The sequence below is a fragment of the Apodemus sylvaticus genome, chromosome 1 (assembly GCF_947179515.1).
Source record: "Apodemus sylvaticus chromosome 1, mApoSyl1.1, whole genome shotgun sequence".
In the NCBI taxonomy this organism is placed as follows: domain Eukaryota; kingdom Metazoa; phylum Chordata; class Mammalia; order Rodentia; family Muridae; genus Apodemus; species Apodemus sylvaticus.
In genome coordinates this window covers 199,957,440-199,974,018 of record NC_067472.1, presented here as the reverse complement: position 1 = coordinate 199,974,018, position 16,579 = coordinate 199,957,440, and the positions used below count along the sequence as shown (strand labels likewise).

The 16,579-nt window shown below is 48.0% G+C and overlaps 1 protein-coding gene across 2 annotated transcripts; it reads left to right on the top strand.

The window, feature by feature from the left end:
• Nucleotides 1–4,260: 4,260 nt before the first annotated feature.
• Nucleotides 4,261–16,283, top strand: Zscan22 (zinc finger and SCAN domain containing 22). Of its 2 annotated transcripts, none has more exons than XM_052171073.1 (3): nt 4,261–4,374; nt 10,758–11,242; nt 13,571–16,283. In XM_052171073.1, exons 2-3 carry the CDS (start codon nt 10,840–10,842, stop codon nt 14,686–14,688), a joined length of 1,521 nt encoding a protein of 506 aa, XP_052027033.1. In that variant the 5' UTR covers nt 4,261–4,374; nt 10,758–10,839; the 3' UTR covers nt 14,689–16,283. The 2 variants fall into 2 exon arrangements, with proteins under 2 accessions (XP_052027033.1, XP_052027040.1); XM_052171080.1 differs by lacking the exon at nt 4,261–4,374 and adding an exon at nt 4,382–4,663.
• Nucleotides 16,284–16,579: the final 296 nt, after the last annotated feature.

Below are 16,579 nucleotides of genomic sequence, written 5' to 3'. Positions count from 1 at the left end.
TCAGTGTTGAGTAAGTCACTGATTTGCAATATTTGTATTCAGGGTGAGTAGTTCTTTTATCTTTCTGTAAATCTTGTAGCACTTTACAATGGACATTCTAGAAGACAAATGATGTATTTTCAGTGGGTCACCCACCCCCCTCACCCCGTCCCTCCCTGCATTGTTTTACATCCACCCCAGAAACCTGTCTTGCTCCTCTCTCTGAAAATGTTTGTAACAAGCTGAGACGCTAAGCACATATAACCACAACCACAGTGGTCCACGGGGACAAACCCCTTTGCATCATCGCACTAGGCCCATCATTTTGCCATGTTGGTGTGTGAGTAGTGCTTCTGGGCCAGAATTTGAAGGAAAGCAGTGACCTTGCCTTGGGTTATTGATTGGACCCAACTTCTTGGAGCAAAAAAATATTTAGGGAGAAGTTATTCTTTTACATCTCAAAGGAAAGCATTACTTATATCTAACAGACACCATCGAATGTCCAGCATCCACGTGTTCCTGGTTGCTTCACAAACTTCATATTTGATTTATCGTTTCCATAATCTACACGGGATCTACACAGTGTTTAGTTTCTTCCTTCCTTCCTTCCTTCCTTCCTTCCTTCCTTCCTTCCTTCCTTCTTTCTTTCTTTCTTTCTTTCTTTCTTTCTTTCTTTCTTTCTTTCTTTCTTTCTTTCTTTCTTTCTTTCTTTCTTTCTTTCTTTCTTTTCTTTCTTTCTTTTCTTTTTGGATTTGGTTTTATCGAGACAGGGTTTCTCTGTGTAGCTCTGGCTGTCCTGGAACTCACTCTGTAGACCAGGCTGGCCTCGAACTCAGAAATCTGCCTGCCTCTGCCTCCCTGAGTGCTGGGATCACAGGCGTGCACCACCACCGCCCGGCTTGGTTTCTTTCTTAAATCTATTAGTTGTGCTGTTTCTTAGTCTTTGTTACTTGAAGAACTCTGATACGGTGAACTGGTGTGGTGTGACGTCACTGACCTGTGCTCAGGGGGTGCGCCCCGTAAGATCACGTGACCCCCGTTGTTCTCCAAGCTCCTCCCCCCTGCTCCACGTCGTCGGAGGTTACTGCAGAACGACTACTGGAAAGCCTCCCTGTCAGCTCTTAATGCCAAGGAACGTTTATACAAAGCAAGATACTTTTTTAAAGATTCATTTCTTTATGTATATGAGTGGCATTTCTGCATATAGAGCTGGCATGCCCGAGAGGGCATCAGATCCGAGTACAGATGGCTGTGAGCCACCATATGGTTGCTGGGAATTGAACTCAGGACCTCTGGAGGAACAGACAGTACTCTTAACCACCAAGCCATCTCTCCAGGCCCCAAAAGTAAGATATTCTAATGACCATTTTAATATATACAGGGAACTTCACCCTTATCTACCTTCCTCCACATGCGCTCTTAAGAAAAAGGGGGCTGCTCTTCCAAAGAAGAAAAAGATTGCTCCTCCAAAGGTCTTGAGTTCAATTCCCAGCAACCACATGGTGGCTCACAACCATCTGTAATGGAATCCGATGGCCTCTCCTGGTGTGTCTGAAGACAACAACAGTGTACAAATATACATAAAATAAACCAAAAAAAATTTTTAAAGAAAGAAAAAAGGGGGGGGCAGTCTGTATCCATTGCTGTTCCTGACAAAAAGACCATTTATTGTTATCTCTGGCTCCTCATAGAATGAGGAAACCTACTTAGCCTAAGAAGAAACAAACTATGGAATATGCACAACTCATCTATAACCAAATGCTTGAGCCCCAGGGACACCGAATCAAATGTCTTAGTTGTACAGAACAGTTGCCTGTCAGTACGCCGCCTTGAACACTCATCCTGGTAACAGCCGTTGTTGCCACTTTGTGGGAATGGTCCAGCATCCGAGTGCGGGCCGTCACATCTTCTCACCTCTGTTCTTATCTAAGAACCGGGAAACTCCTTTGGAGTGCACCTGGCTCCCAGGATGCTTTGCATCAGCATTTTTGTTTATCTCCAGGGTACCCACAATACTCTGTTGATGTCCAGAATTTGCTTCTCTGCATTCGCATTTCTGAAGTCGGCCTCTCATTTCCTTTGCCAAGATTGATTTTTCATAATAACTCAGCTGAGTTTTCATATAACTCATAATAAGTCATACCTTGGCTGGTAGCTTTTCATTCACAAAGCTAAGAAAAGGAGCATCATGAGCTAGCTGACTGTGTGGTAGCTCTATGCAATAGCAGCATATTCTAAATGAGCCAGGAAGTGTGACACAGGCCTTTAATCCCAGCACTCAGGAGGCAAGGATAGAGGCAGGCAAATTCTATTAAGTATGAAGCTGGCCTGGTCCATAGATATCCAGTATTACACAGAAAAACCCTGTGTCAAATTCATATGGATGGATGGATGATAGATAGATAGATAGATAGATAGATAGATAGATAGATAGATAGATAGATAGATAGATGGCATATGCAACCATATTCTAAATGAAGAAAATTAGACCCAGAGCAAATATTACTAATTACCAGAACAAAGATAATTAGGTATGTTACATTAGAAAGTAATATCAGACTTTCACATGAACACCCAATTACAGTAGTTAAGATTTCAGTGACTCACTTATGTTGGAGGTGCCACTGTGGTCTTTTGCCTTTTTCTCATGGTCCTCAGCAAACTGCTAAAGCCTCAGTCATTGTATCTGTAATCAATTCTGGGAGAAACAGAAAAGTAGAGCAGCCCAATACTCACCTTTCTCATATTTCAAAGAAAGGCCTTCCCAGAAGCCTTTGTCATATACAAAGTGGGTACACTTACAATTTATTGGCCAAAAATGAGTCACGGGGCCATCTGTCATAAGAGGTTTGGACTGGTAGTGTTTAGCACTCCTAACCTCTGGTAGCTGCAGGTCAGAGATGATTAAGAAGGGCTCTGTTCCTTTTCTCTTCCAGTCCCTGGAAAGAGTCACCTGTGCTCCACATTTCCACAGTGCCAACCTTCACCTCAGGCCTCTCCTGCTGCTTCACAGAATCAGTTGTGTCCACAACTGGGTGCTGCCGTCCCTTGACAACCCCCCTGCTGCTCCCCCAGCTTGCAAACAAGGTAGGGAAGGAGGGGTGGGCACAGAGACAACAACGATGCTGATCCTCACACAAGGAGCCTGCTCAGTACCCCTGCCCCTGTTGGAAGTAGCAAAGTGTTTCTTTCTCACCGAGAGTCTCTGTGAGGAACTGAATTTGGTTGAGATTGCTGTACTAGCAATTTTCTCATCAAAGCACTGACCACCTTACATCTTTCTGTTGTGCGGTTGCCTGCATCCTGTGGCTGCTCTCTATGAAATTTGCTACCATGGAGCTGAGGCTGTTAAACAGACTGTGACTCAGCGCACTGTTCGTTCACTTTGTGTGCAGCTCGAAGACAAGCAAACTTGTAGACAGTTTAGCAAATCCCAACAGTAAAGGTCTCCGAGTTAGGCACCTTGCCTAAAAGTCTGGGAGCTGTCTGTGATGTTGAAATGGCCTACACACACACACACACACACACACACACACATTCCACCTCCAGCTGTCTCACGTGGTTACTGTTTGTTAGCTAAGACTGGTTACATTCAAATAAACTGAGGACAAAGGCTGAGGAAGGATTACAGTTTAGGGCTTGAGGTTGTGCTTAATGTGTGAGTAAAGTTCCAGGTTCCCCAGCACCGAAGAAAACCAAGCAAAATATGGCTGGCAAGCCGAAAAAGTGGGTAAAGTATTTGCTGCTAAGACTGGTTTGACCTACAGAACTCACTTGGTAAAAGGAAAGAACTGACTCCCACAAGTTGTCTCCTAACCTCTTCACGTGCATTGTGGTACATACCCCACAACACACAAGAACACACACACAGAGCAAATAAATGTAATTTAAAAAAAAAAAAAAAAGTCATGTATGTGGGTATTTTGCCTGCTCGTATATCGGTGCAGCATTTGTGTGCCTGGTGCCTACGAAGGCCAAAAGAGGGCACCAAAACTCCTGGGGCTGGAGTTAGATGGTTGTGAGCCACCAGAGGATGGACCTCACTCACTTGCATGCCCCAACTTCCCACGCATCCCACAACTTCTAATCACAGCCACCTCTGTCTCAACAACCATCACAGTCCTCCCAAAACCCAACCCCAGCAGGCATTCAGAACTACAACTCCCCGCGGGCCCAAGAAATTTGCGCTGTGCCTTCTGGAACTTGTAGTCCAGGTGGCCATTCGCCTGTACTAGGCACGCTGGGAGTTGTGGTCCCTGGGCACGAAGGCGCATGTGTTGCGTCACCAGGGCGCCTCTGGAAGTGTCTGCTGGGAGTTCTGGCGATCCGGTGAGCGCGGGAACCCTGGCGTGGAAGGGTGAGAGCTGCGAACGCCCACGGCAAACCTAACGGCCTGTGAGTACAGGACAGAGTGTGGGACGGACGGACTGAAGTGAAGGCTGACAGACCAGACGTGGGACTGGCCGACCGGCTGTTTGTGTCCGACAGGTTGTGCCACGGCTAATGCGTCGCGGCCTTGTGTGTCACGTCGAGTGACTGATGAAGCGACCGACAGAAATAGCTTTTCGATGGACTTTGAGATGGGCTTGTGACTGAAATCCTCAGTGTCTGGTTGAGACGCTGACTAACATGGTCTTCCCGCCTCTGCCTCCCAAGCCCTGGAATTGCTGGTGTAAGCCACCATGTAAGCCACCACGCCAAGCATTCCAGCTGCTTTGTTTACCTATTTTTTATTTTACGTGCATTGGAGTTTTGCCTGTATGTGTGTGTGAGGGTGTCAGATCTTGGAATTACAAGCAGTTGTAAGCTGCTGTGTGGATGCTGAGGATTGAACCTGGGTCCTCTGGATCAGCACTCAGTGCTCTCAGCCGCCGAGCCCTCTCTTCAGCCCCTGGAGCTGCTTTAATCCCCCATAAGGTGTATATTAATTGAGCCAGGTATGGTGGCTCATGTTCCTTTCGTCACAGCCTCGTCTATGTATCCAGTTCCAAGCCATCCAGGACTTTATAGTAAGCCCCTGTATGTATCCTGGTGGTTTTTATTTGGTTTGGGTTGCTTGGTTGGTTACAACTTGATGAAAGTTAGAGTTATTTGGGAAGAGGAACCTCAACTGAGAAAACGCCTCCAAGAGATGATTTGTAGGCCAATCTATAAGGGCATTTTCCTGATTAATTATTGACATGGGAGGACCCAGCCCAGGTACCACCCCTGAGTGGGTGATCCTGGGTTATATAAGAAAACAGACTGAGCAAGCCTTGGGAGCACGCATTCCGCCACGACCTCTGCTTCAGTTTTGCAACCAGGTTCCTACCGTGAGTTAATAGTCTGACTTCCTTCAAAGCTGGACTGTAATTTGTGAGAAAAATAGCCCCTTTCCTCCCCAGCTTGCTTTTGACCAATATTTTATCATAGCAGTAGAAGGTTCAAACTAAGGCAACCCTGTCTCAAAACACACACACATTTCACACACACACACACACATATAATATATGCATATGTGTTTAATATATACTAACTTATATTAATATATATTAATTTGCTGGTTTTATCTTGACTAATTTTTTTTTAAATATTTCTTCTGGACTGTTAGTTTGTACTTGGGATTTACTGCAATATCAGAGACAATATGAACATTTTGGGGATATACTAGAGTATTCTAATGACTGAGGGAGCGCATGCTGCTATGCTATATAATAGCATTGGGATGAAGTCCTGCACTGTAAGTACCAAGCCTCTGAAGGAAGTGTGGTCCCTTTCCAGATGTTAGTAGCTTCCCTATCTAGAAATGGGGATTGGTTCTGAAGCCAACTAATACTGAAGTCAGAAGGCAGGAGGATTGTGAGTTCTGTTATGTAAGGAGAGCTAGTCTTAAAATGAAATGTAATCTTGAGCCAAAATGCATGGCCATTTTAAAGCTCTTTCTATATTGTGTGTGTGTGTGTGTGTGTACATGTGTGCACACACACAGAAGCCATGGCAGATGTGTAAAGGTCAGGGGACAACTTCAAGGAGTTGGTTCTGTCCTTTTATCATAATGGGTCTTAGAGGTTGGATTTAGGGTGTCAGGCTTGGCGACAAGCTCCGTTACTTGCCAAACCGTTTTCACCAGCCCATAACATTTTCTGTGAAGGGCATTTTAGCTGAGTGGCCCCTACTAGAAATGCATGAGGTGGGTCGGTTCTCATAGCCCCAAGCAGCACTCCTTGTTTACTGTGGTGCAGTTTGGAAAGGCTGAGAGTCAGCCCCCATATAGGAAAGACCGGAGGACATCAGGTGCAGGAGGTCCGAGACCAGTTCTCCGAGTGCTGACCAAAGATAACCCTAGATGCTGACAAAAAATAACCCTGGAGGCTAATTCAGTTTCCCCAGATTTTTTTTAATGGGGTTGGGGTGGAGTTGTTTTTGTTTTGTTTTTCGAGACAGAGTTTCTCTGTAGTCCTGGCTGTCCTGGAACTCACTCTGTGTGCCAGGCTTGCATCAGCGATCTGAGGGTTGTGAGCCACCATGTGGTTGCTGGGAATTGAACTCAGGACCTCTGGAAGAGCAGTTGGTGCTCTTAACCACGAGCCATCTCTCCAGCTCCAATTCCCTGGCTTTTAAAATGGAAACAGAAGCCGGGTGGTGGTGGCTGTCTGTAATCCCAGCGCACGTCTGTAATCCCAGCACCTGGGAGGCAGAGGCAGGCGGATTTTCTGAGTTCGAGGCAAGCCAGGGCTACACAGAGAAACCCTGTCTCAAAAAACAAACAAACAAACAAAAATAAATAAATAAAATGGAAACAGAAATACTGACTCATAGAGAATCATGTGTTAACAGACGCACGCGGCTAGGGTCACCTAGCAAATAGTTTCCAGGGCCTGTCTTTATTTTCTCCTATTCCTGTTCCATATCGTTATTTTATCAACCTGCCCGTATCTGTCTAGTAAAGGCACTGAGCACAGGTCCCATGTCTTCATCATCTTGGCATCCTTAGCAGAGCTGGGTACCAAGAAGACACTCAATGAAGACTTATTAAGCAAAACTTGCATTTGCATTTGTGTAGACAATAAGGTGAACTGAAGCTCCTGTGTCTGTTCCTCTCTCTGCCCCTCCTGTTTGTGGAACAAGCAATGGCTTGCTAGGTAGCTCACACAGTCTTCAAATCCTCCTCCTTCATCCTCCCGAGTGCTGGGATTAGAGTCAGGCGTCAAAATGCCTGGACTGGAAGAGCCCGATTCTCTTCCCTTGCTCCCTTACCCTCTCCCCCTTTCTCTCCACGTGCTCATGGCCGCCTCTCCTCCTCCTCTCTCTGCCTTTCAACTCCTCTCCCCATGCCCTGAATAAACTCTATTCTATCCTAAGGGGGAAAGGCCCTGCAGTCCGGGCAGATGGATAGTAAACAAGCAGTTGCGTAACTGTGCTGTGGTCGAGGGGTGGAGAGCAATAGGAAATGCAGCAGAGCAGGGGCAGCACGTCCGCGGTTATCTGTCCGCACAGAGCCTCGGTTAAGGAGGGGAAGGATGTCCAGGGTTGATTTGTTTGTTTGCTGCTGAGAAAGAAAAGTTTTGCTCTGTAGCCCAGGATGGTCTTGAACTTTCAATCTTCCTGACTTAGGCTGCTGAGTTGTGAGATTATATTAGAAAGAACCACAACGATCATGTATTTATGACTTACAACTAAAAATGATGTTTCCTGTTCTGGGAGCATGTTGCAAAGAGTGGGGTGTGTTTTGCTGGTTAGGTGGGACAGCCAGTAGCAGTCAGTATCAGGGTCCATGTGGATCCACGGCTCAGGACGTGAGTCCTCATCAGTGGGGAAGGCTGTCTGGGGCATCACATTCCTTGTTCCTACACAGACCTTTTGCTTCCCACGTCCCGTGGTTGCCACACGCCCAGGTCTCCTGAGCCATGGTTTTCTGTGCATTTGGCTAAGTTGCTCTTGCCCAGTGTTGCTGCTGAGAGAAATCGCCCTCCCCCAAAGGATGACTTTCTGGCTCCTCTGCTGACCTGTTCCCAGGAAGTCAGCGCCAGTCGGAAAAGTGCTAAACTGCCCGTTGCTCACCTCCAGACTCTGCTGACTCGGTTGCCCTGTGTGTTGAGTTGCTGCAATCCCTCCCTCAGCATCTGTTCCGTGCCACTAGCTTGACTCTAGGCCCTTTATGAATACCCAAGTCCTGTGATGATGAACTAATAAGCAGGCAGTGTCCGCCCTCTGCTTTTCAGGGACCCGAGTCTGTGCCTTTCGCCTTCCACAGTCTGTTTGCCATAGTCTTCTAGTGTGCTGGGGAGAGAAAGTCAGGCAGGCTGCGTCGTCTACAGTGCAGAGGCTGGGGGAGGCTTGGGCACTCTGGGATACTTGGACAGGAGGGGACCTGACCCAGGACCCTCCCTGGAAGAGAGCTCAGCCCAGCTGTGTTTAAGTGAATGTGTGTATGTGTTTGCATGTGTGTGCTCATGTGCACTGTGGTGTAAAATGACTGTTATCTGCTTGTGTAACTCAGGGCAGGCTGGGGACTCACCAGAAGATTCCCTCAAGCCTGCCCAAGACAGGTTTTTTTCCTTGTACCCTCTTCAGAGGGAGCAGAGAGAGGGTCCAGGTGGGTTAAAGTGGGTGCAACAGATAACCACCAAGGCCACACTGCCGCCAGAGGAGCTGGGGAAAGGGAGGGAGATGAGGTTGCCCCAAGCTCTGGTACCTGGCTTTAGTTTTCTGTCGTCTTTCTCAGGATGCCCTGAGGCCCAGGAGCATCACCAGGGTGATCCAGCTGCTGGTGTGATGTGGGCTTCCCTCCTCTCTCAGCAGGGCAGACACTTCTGCCCCAGGGACTGGGCAACTGGCTGTTTCTATGACATATTTATTTTTATTTGTGTTTCATGTCACTTTAAAAAGGGGCGGGGGTGGCTGGTGAGATGGCTCAGCGGTTAAGAGCAGAGCACTGACTGCTCTTCCAAAGGTTCTGAGTTCAAATCCCAGCAACCACATTGTGGCTCACAACCATCCATAATGAGATCTGATGCCCTTTTCTGGGGTGTCTGAAAACAGCTACAGTGTACTTATATACATAAAATAAATAAATAAATCTTAAAAAAACAAACAGAACAATTGACAGTATAACTGCCTATCAGTTTTCTTTATCTTTTTGTAGAATAAAATTTAAACTCAAAAGAAAGAAAGAAAGAAAGAAAGAAAGAAAGAAAGAAAGAAAGAAAGAAAGAAAGAAAGAAAGAAAGAAAGAAAGAAAGAAAGAAAGAAAGAAAGAACCACAACAGAAATTAGAATTTTTTGTTTGGTTGGTTAGGTTTGGTTTGGGTTTTGGTTTTTCGAGACAGGGTTTCTCTGTGTAGCCCTGGCTATTCTGGAACTCACTCTGTAGACCATACTGGCCTCAAACTCAGAAATCCGCCTGCCTCTGCCTCCCAAGTGCTGTCCCGTGTGTGTGTGTGTGTGTGTGTGTGTGTGTGTGTGTGTGTGTGTGTGTGTGTGTGAGAGAGAGAGAGAGAGAGAGAGAGTTAGTTAGTTAGTTAGTTAGTTAGTTAGTTAGTTAGTTAGTTAGTTTACAGGTCACTCACCTGTACTCGGCCTCCATCTCCGGTGAGGTCGTGCTCACTTACCACCTCACCAGACTGAGCCATCTCCTTAGCCTTGTTGAAGTCACTTTATTCTTTTTTCAAGTTCTGCCTCAGTGTTCTGGGTGTGTTCTGAGGCAGTTTATCAAAGAGAGAGAGACCTTACAGGATGAATTTTAGGCTTCTCGGCAGCAGGGGGATCAGATCAGCCTCTCAAGGACTGAATGCAAGCAATGAGATGGTCAGCTCTGCATACCAAAACTTATCTGACCTAGGGCTTGTCTTGAAAGAACCATCACCTTAAGCAGTTTTCAGCCGCACTAGACTTCCTGGTTTGCCTGGCACATCTCAAGACTAATTATGCAAAGGCTCTGAAAATTCTTTAGAAGACCAACTCCATAAATCTCAGGTAGCAATCATTTTATATGTATGATTATTTTGCCTACATGTGTGTCTGTGTGCCGCTTGTATGCCTGGTACTTGTGGAAACCAGAAAAGGGTAACCTGACACTGCAACTACAGACACTTGTGAGCCCCTCTGTGGGTGCTGGATCCTCTGGAAGAGAATCCAATCTTACTTATTTATTTACTTATTTATTTTTGGTCAGGATCTCTTAATCTCAGCCCCTAAGTTGATTTTTTATTTTTGTATATGGTACTCAAGCAGGATTCAGTTCTTCCACCAATGTGCACCTTTACCTGTGGAGCCATCTCACTGCTGAATTGTTCCTTGAGAATTCCATCCATATATGCCATGCATTCCTATTACTGTAAACCGCCCCCCCCACACACACACACCAGTTTTCCTCCCACCTCAGTTATCCCTCCCCCCATCCTCCTTACAAATCTTCCTACACTCATGACTGTTGTGTTTTTAAGGCCCACTGAATTTAATCAGGATCATCTGTGGCCGTGGATTTGAAACTTTGTGCTGGAGCTTAGTGAGTTCCCCTCTGTTGTATATTATGAGCGCATGGAACCACTGAGTATCCTTAATTCGGCGTGGGCACTGACATGGTCATTATACTCATCTTTTTCTAGTGTGACAGTGTGTTTTGGTGGCAAAGCAGCTTTGCCGGGTAATCCATCTCACTGGCCAAATGCATACATTTAAGAGAAGCAAGGGATTGTGTCAGGCTTGGTAGTACGCACGCGCGCGGATGGGGCAGGATGGTGATGAACTGGAAGCCAGTCTGGCTATCTCAAGCCTGCCCCTCCCCTCCCTCTTTTCAGATGGTGATGAAGCTCTGACATTTCTTCAGACCTCAATCTGAGGCTTGAGTCATCCCTGTGACTCACTGAACTCTTCTGCCCTATGGCCATCCCCAAGAGCCCTCTGAGCCCAGTTCTGTGGGAACAGGATAGCTTCCTTCAGGTGAAGGTCAAAGAGGAGGAAGAAGCTAGCGAGTCCCAGAGCCAGGAATCCAGCCCTAGCTTTACTGCCCACCCTGAGGCTGCACGCTTGCGCTTCAGGCACTTCCGCTATGAGGAGGCATCCAGCCCCCACCAAGCGCTAGCCCAACTGCGAGAGCTATGTTGCCAGTGGCTGAGGCCAGAGTCATCCTCCAAAGAACAGATGCTGGAGTTGCTGGTGCTGGAGCAGTTCCTGGGTGCACTGCCCCCTGAGATCCAGGCCTGGGTGGGTGCTCAGTGCCCAAAGAGTGGAAAGGAGGCCGCCGTTCTGGTGGAGGATATGACTCAACTGCTGGACAGGAGAGGTAAGAAGGAGCAGCAGGCGCGTGCTCACTGACGGCTCTGGCACAGGCTGACTGCATGGTCGAGCTCTAGTCCGGGATTGCTGGGGTACTCCTTATCACGTGTGTACCGTGGCCATGGTTACAAGTGACCAGATCCCAAGCGATCAAGGGCAAGGGGCTTAGATCCAGCAGAATCCAGAAGATCCATCGCGATGCCGCAGGAGTGAGCACTTGACACTGAGCTAGCTGGCTTCCTCTTACCCTCTCACAGTCTGTATCTCCATTAGGCCTGCATGTTTTTGCATTAGTTTTATTTGTTTTGTTTTGTTTTTTAAAAAAAACAACCCAAGGTCTTTTGTACCCACACTTCCCTCAGATTTGCTACATAGCTGAAAATGACCTTGGTCCTCGCTCCTCCTTGTTCCACCTCCCAAATGCTGGGCTTACTGGGATGTACCGCTACACCCAGCTTTAGGTAGCTCAGGAGTCAAACCCAGGCCTTGCACGCATGTAAGTAAGCCTACTGAGTGACATCTGAGCTTAGCATCTCCCTAAGGTGAGCAGAAGCAGCCCATCAGTCCCCGACTGGTTTCTTACCTAAGTGGACAGAGGGAAACAGCAAGCAGTATCTATTAGGAGCCTCACTGAACCAGTCAGATCTTCTGGTTGCCTTTGGCCAGCAAATCCCAAGAACTAACAGTAAGCCTGACGCATTTCCCCCAGGGAAGTGTAAGCTACTGACCAAGATGAAATAGCTGGATCCCTTGAGAGGGTGTGAAAAGAAATAAGTATCCCTGTGTACGCTCTTGTAGCCTTCCCTGTGCTAGCCTATATGATCTGGGGGATGAGGAATGGTTAGATGCCCTGAGCTAGAATGGTCTCTTGTCGTTCAAGGAGACCCACACATATACATCCCAGCCCGTAGAAGTTTGGTAGGATGCAAGGACTCGATCTAGACCAAAAGCTTGCAGAGCAAGTCCCAATCTGGCTGCAAGCTAACTGATCAAGTACAAACGCCTCAGCATATCTACTAATCCTGTGATTTGTTTGTTTGTTTGTTTGTTTGTTTACTGAGGAGAGGTCTTACTATGTAGCTCCTGGATTGGAACTACTGTGTAATAGTACTATGGCTTGGAACAAGGTATGTAGACTAGGCTGGCCTTGAACTCAGATTCTCTTGGCTCCATCTCCCAAGTGCTGGGACTAAAGGCATCCTTGACAGTGCCTAGCTAACCCTGTAATCTCATACCAGGGACTCAGCACCTCAGTCTCCTCATCTACAGTGGAGACACTGAGTACCTCCTGGAATGGAAATGAGGCAGTGAAAGTTACTGCACTTGAAATGTAGCAAGTAACAAAACCTGATATAAGCCAGCAGCCCTGGCAGGCAAGCAGCATCACAGACTGAGGTCCAGATGATGGCGATGTTGTTTAAGGATTGACCACTTGGAGCCGGGCGGTGGTGGCGCACGCCTTTAATCCCAGTGCTTGGGAGGCAGAGGCAGTTGGATTACTGAGTTCTAGGCCAGCCTGGTCTACAGAGTGAGTTCCAGGACAGCCAGGGCTACACAGAGAAACCCTCTGGGAGGGGGGGGGGGGACAAAAGGAAGGATTGACTACTTGGCAGCTCAAAGTCTGGGATTAGAGCTCTCTGAGTCCACTGAGCCCTACTGTAGACTAGAACAATAACTATTACATCCTTCTCTGACTCATCCCTGGGATTCATCTGTTAAGTGTTGCCAGATGTAGTATGATCAGACACCCTCTGTACCTATGAAGGCTGGTCAGTGCAGGTGCACCTCTCCTTCCTGTTACTCTGAGCTTCAGAAGCAGATCACCCACTCTCCACAGAGATTCGCTAACTCCTGCTGTGAGAAATGACAGTCACAGGCAGACGTCTGGACTGATTTCATTTGGCCACTATTCCCAAAGACAGCTGCTGAGTTTAAGGGACAGAGCCTAGACTCACAGCGGTCTGCCTAAGATTGCAGGGAGGGGGTGCACAGGTACCTGACAAGGACCCTTCACTCTGGTTTCATTCTGATTTTGTCCACATGAAAGTTTTGCTTTTGGCATTTTAGCTGGATCAGGAGCCTTAGCAAAATGGATGTCATGGTTGAGGGTGGAAAAATCAGAACCATGGGGCAGTTTAGGGTCATATAAGAGGAGAAACCTAAATCCTTTTTCTTACCCAAGACCCCAAAGGGGAAACTTTGAAAATGAGGCCATGTGAGAAGAGTGACCCACATCTTCCCTTTCAGCGTAGGTGAGCTGGGCCTCAAGCAGATGAAGAGGCTTATGTGAGGATCCGTGGTGAAAAAAATAACTGTGCTTTTTGAATAATTGCAGGATGGGAGCCAGGCGTGGACCGTGAAGAGGCAAGTTGCAAACAGAGCAATACAGATGAATTGGAGCCACCAGAAATGGCCACTGAAACCATCATGGGAAGCGTTTCCCCAAAATCTACCCTTGCCCACACTTGTAAACCTGAGAGCAGCTCAGAGAGCCAGCCAGAGCTCCTAGGAGCACTCTGGATGAAGTCTGCTGCCCAAGAGACGGATTTCAGAAAAGCTCTGGGACCTCACGTGGATGCCCCCAAAGACCAGCCTGGCCATGAGTCTGATGCCTCAGGAAAGAGTTCCAGCATGTGGCCCAACCTCCCTTCCCAAGACAAGGCTTCTTCAGAGGAGAAGTTTGGCTCCTTACTTGATAATGGGACAGTGTCTCCAGATACACACTCAGAGAAGAAGTCCTCCAAGGATGGTGAATGTGTGAAAACATTCCAGAACACGTCAGCCCTGGGGACCCGCAAGAAGAGCCACTCCCAGAAGACACCCTATGCCTGTATTGAGTGTGGGAAGATATTCAGTCGGAGCACCCACCTTGTCCAGCACCAGGTCGTTCACACAGGAGCAAAGCCCCATGCGTGTAAAGAGTGCGGTAAAGCCTTCAGTCGCGTGGCCCACCTGACACAGCACCAGAGGATTCACACTGGGGAGAAGCCTTATAAATGTGAGGAATGTGGGAAAACCTTCAGCCGCAGCACCCACCTCACCCAGCATCAGCGAGTACACACAGGCGAGCGGCCCTATGAGTGTGATACGTGTGGCAAAGCCTTCAGCCAGAGCACCCACCTGACACAGCACCAGCGCATCCACACTGGGGAGAAGCCCTACAAGTGCGATGTGTGTGGGAGAGCCTTCAGTGACTGTTCAGCTCTGGTCCGGCACCTGAGAGTCCACTCCGGAGAGAAGCCTTATCAATGTAAGGACTGCCCGAAGGCCTTCGCACAAAGCTCCTCCCTCATTGAACACCAGCGAACTCACACGGGGGAAAAGCCTTATAAATGCACTGACTGTGGGAAAGCTTTTAGCCGAAGCTCGGCTCTCATGGTGCACGTAAAGATCCATGTCGCCGTGACTGGAAGCTCCCCTCAGAGTACAGCACAGCCTCCCGGAGATGCTTGACATCTGAGCAAGCCCAGTAATTGTGCTACCCAGTGTCCAAGGGCAGAGTGGGGCTGTCTGGGAACACCTCTACATTTGAGGTCCCAGGGCAATGAACACAGATTCAGAGCAATTGGTGAAGCTTCTAGAAGCTTCCGACTGCCTTCCATATCCCACTCAGGCTGACACCAGAGAGAAGATCCTAGTGAACTGATGATCTGGATTGCTTCTGGGAACCAGAGCCAGGTGTCTTTCCGGGCTCAGATGGCCCAAGTTCCTCCCGGCAGCAAGGACTAAGCTTCGGGTTCTCACACGCTGCTGTTCTCCCCGGTTCTGTTGCTGGTCAGCCTAGAATGGCCCACTCTGTGCCTTCCTACCTGCTTTCCCCACCAGAATACTTTTCGCCTAACTCCAAGACAGGCGTGTGAGGCTGCCTCTCCGTGCTGTCCCTCTCCTGTTCCCTGCTTTAATCCACAGGGTCCATCTGCCTTCCACGTCTCCCAGGCTCCAGCCTGTGGATGCAGCTCGGGCTCCTCTCTGATCTATCCCCTCCTCCAGCGTCACCTCCTCGGAACTCACCTTACCTCCCACTGGATTCCTACCAGGGCTCCTTTCTCACCTCCTCCTGCCTTCATTCCATCCCCACCCACTTCCTTCCTGCCCCATCTCTTTCTGCTACCCAGATCACATTCCATGACACAGTATGTTGTCAGTGAATCACCTCTCCAAGAAACAAGCATGCCAGGATACAGGACACTTTGGCCCAGGCAATTACTCTAGTTATCCTCAAATATGTATAAGAATGTTGTCATTTGTCTTTGAGCGCAGTGTGTGAAAGTGATTTCAAAGTACTGGTCTATAACTGGGCAAACTATACTCCTTGTCTGTTGTCTCGTGTTTGCTCCAGACCTGGCCTGCTCTTGCCTCTTCCACTCCTTGTCGCCTCACCTCACACATGCCAGCCATACTGTCCCCCACCTGTGTGCCTTTCTGTCCCTGGAACCCTGAGATTTTCTTTCCTCTATGTGTCTCAGATGTCCTTGAAAAGCTTCCCCAAACACTTTGACCTGACCTTATCTCGCCTGAGTCTCTTGCTGCAGGGGAACCCCAGTAACTTTCTTAAACCTCTTTACCATGTCATTGTACTTGCACTTCTTGCACAGTGCATAGGCCAGCGCTCCCAAAGTATTTTATGCTGTGGACACAGTGTACAAGATGCAGCAAATCCTTCCCAATATCTCTAGGATGAGTGGAACCAAATACCTCCCTTAGGCAGTCACTGTCCTACACCCCATGTTTTCTTCATAAAGACATTTATGGAAGAACCACTGTGCCCATATAAGTCCAGCTGCAGCGGTGAAAACAAAACATGGCTATACCAAGCCTTCCTTGCCACAGGTCCCGAAGCCCTGGGTACCATAGACTTAAGGGATGCCAGCACTCTTCCAATCCCAAAATCTACTTTGCCTGCCTTCCTTTTCCTCAGAAAGACAATCCCCCTGGCTCCTGTGCCTCCTGACTAATACGGGTAACTTCACAAGGTTTTCTTTCAGTCATGGATCTGTGTGAGCTACTGTGTCTATATCCATTAGCATAATACATTTTGTTTTCCTGAACCTCCCATGTCTCCTCTTGTGGCTTCATCTGTTTGACTATCACATACAGGAACACAGATGCTCCCACCCCCAGGATAACTTCAAACTGGAGTATTTCAATAGAAATACTGCCCAATAGCTGGGCAGTGGTGGCGCACGCCTTTTATCCCAGCACTTGGAAGGCAGAGGCAGGCAGATTTCTGAGTTCGAGGCCAGCCTGGTCTACGGAGTGAGTTCCAGGACAGCCAAGGCTACACAGAGAAACCCTGTCTCTAGAGTACTAATAATCCTATCACATGGGTAGGGACTGCACACCG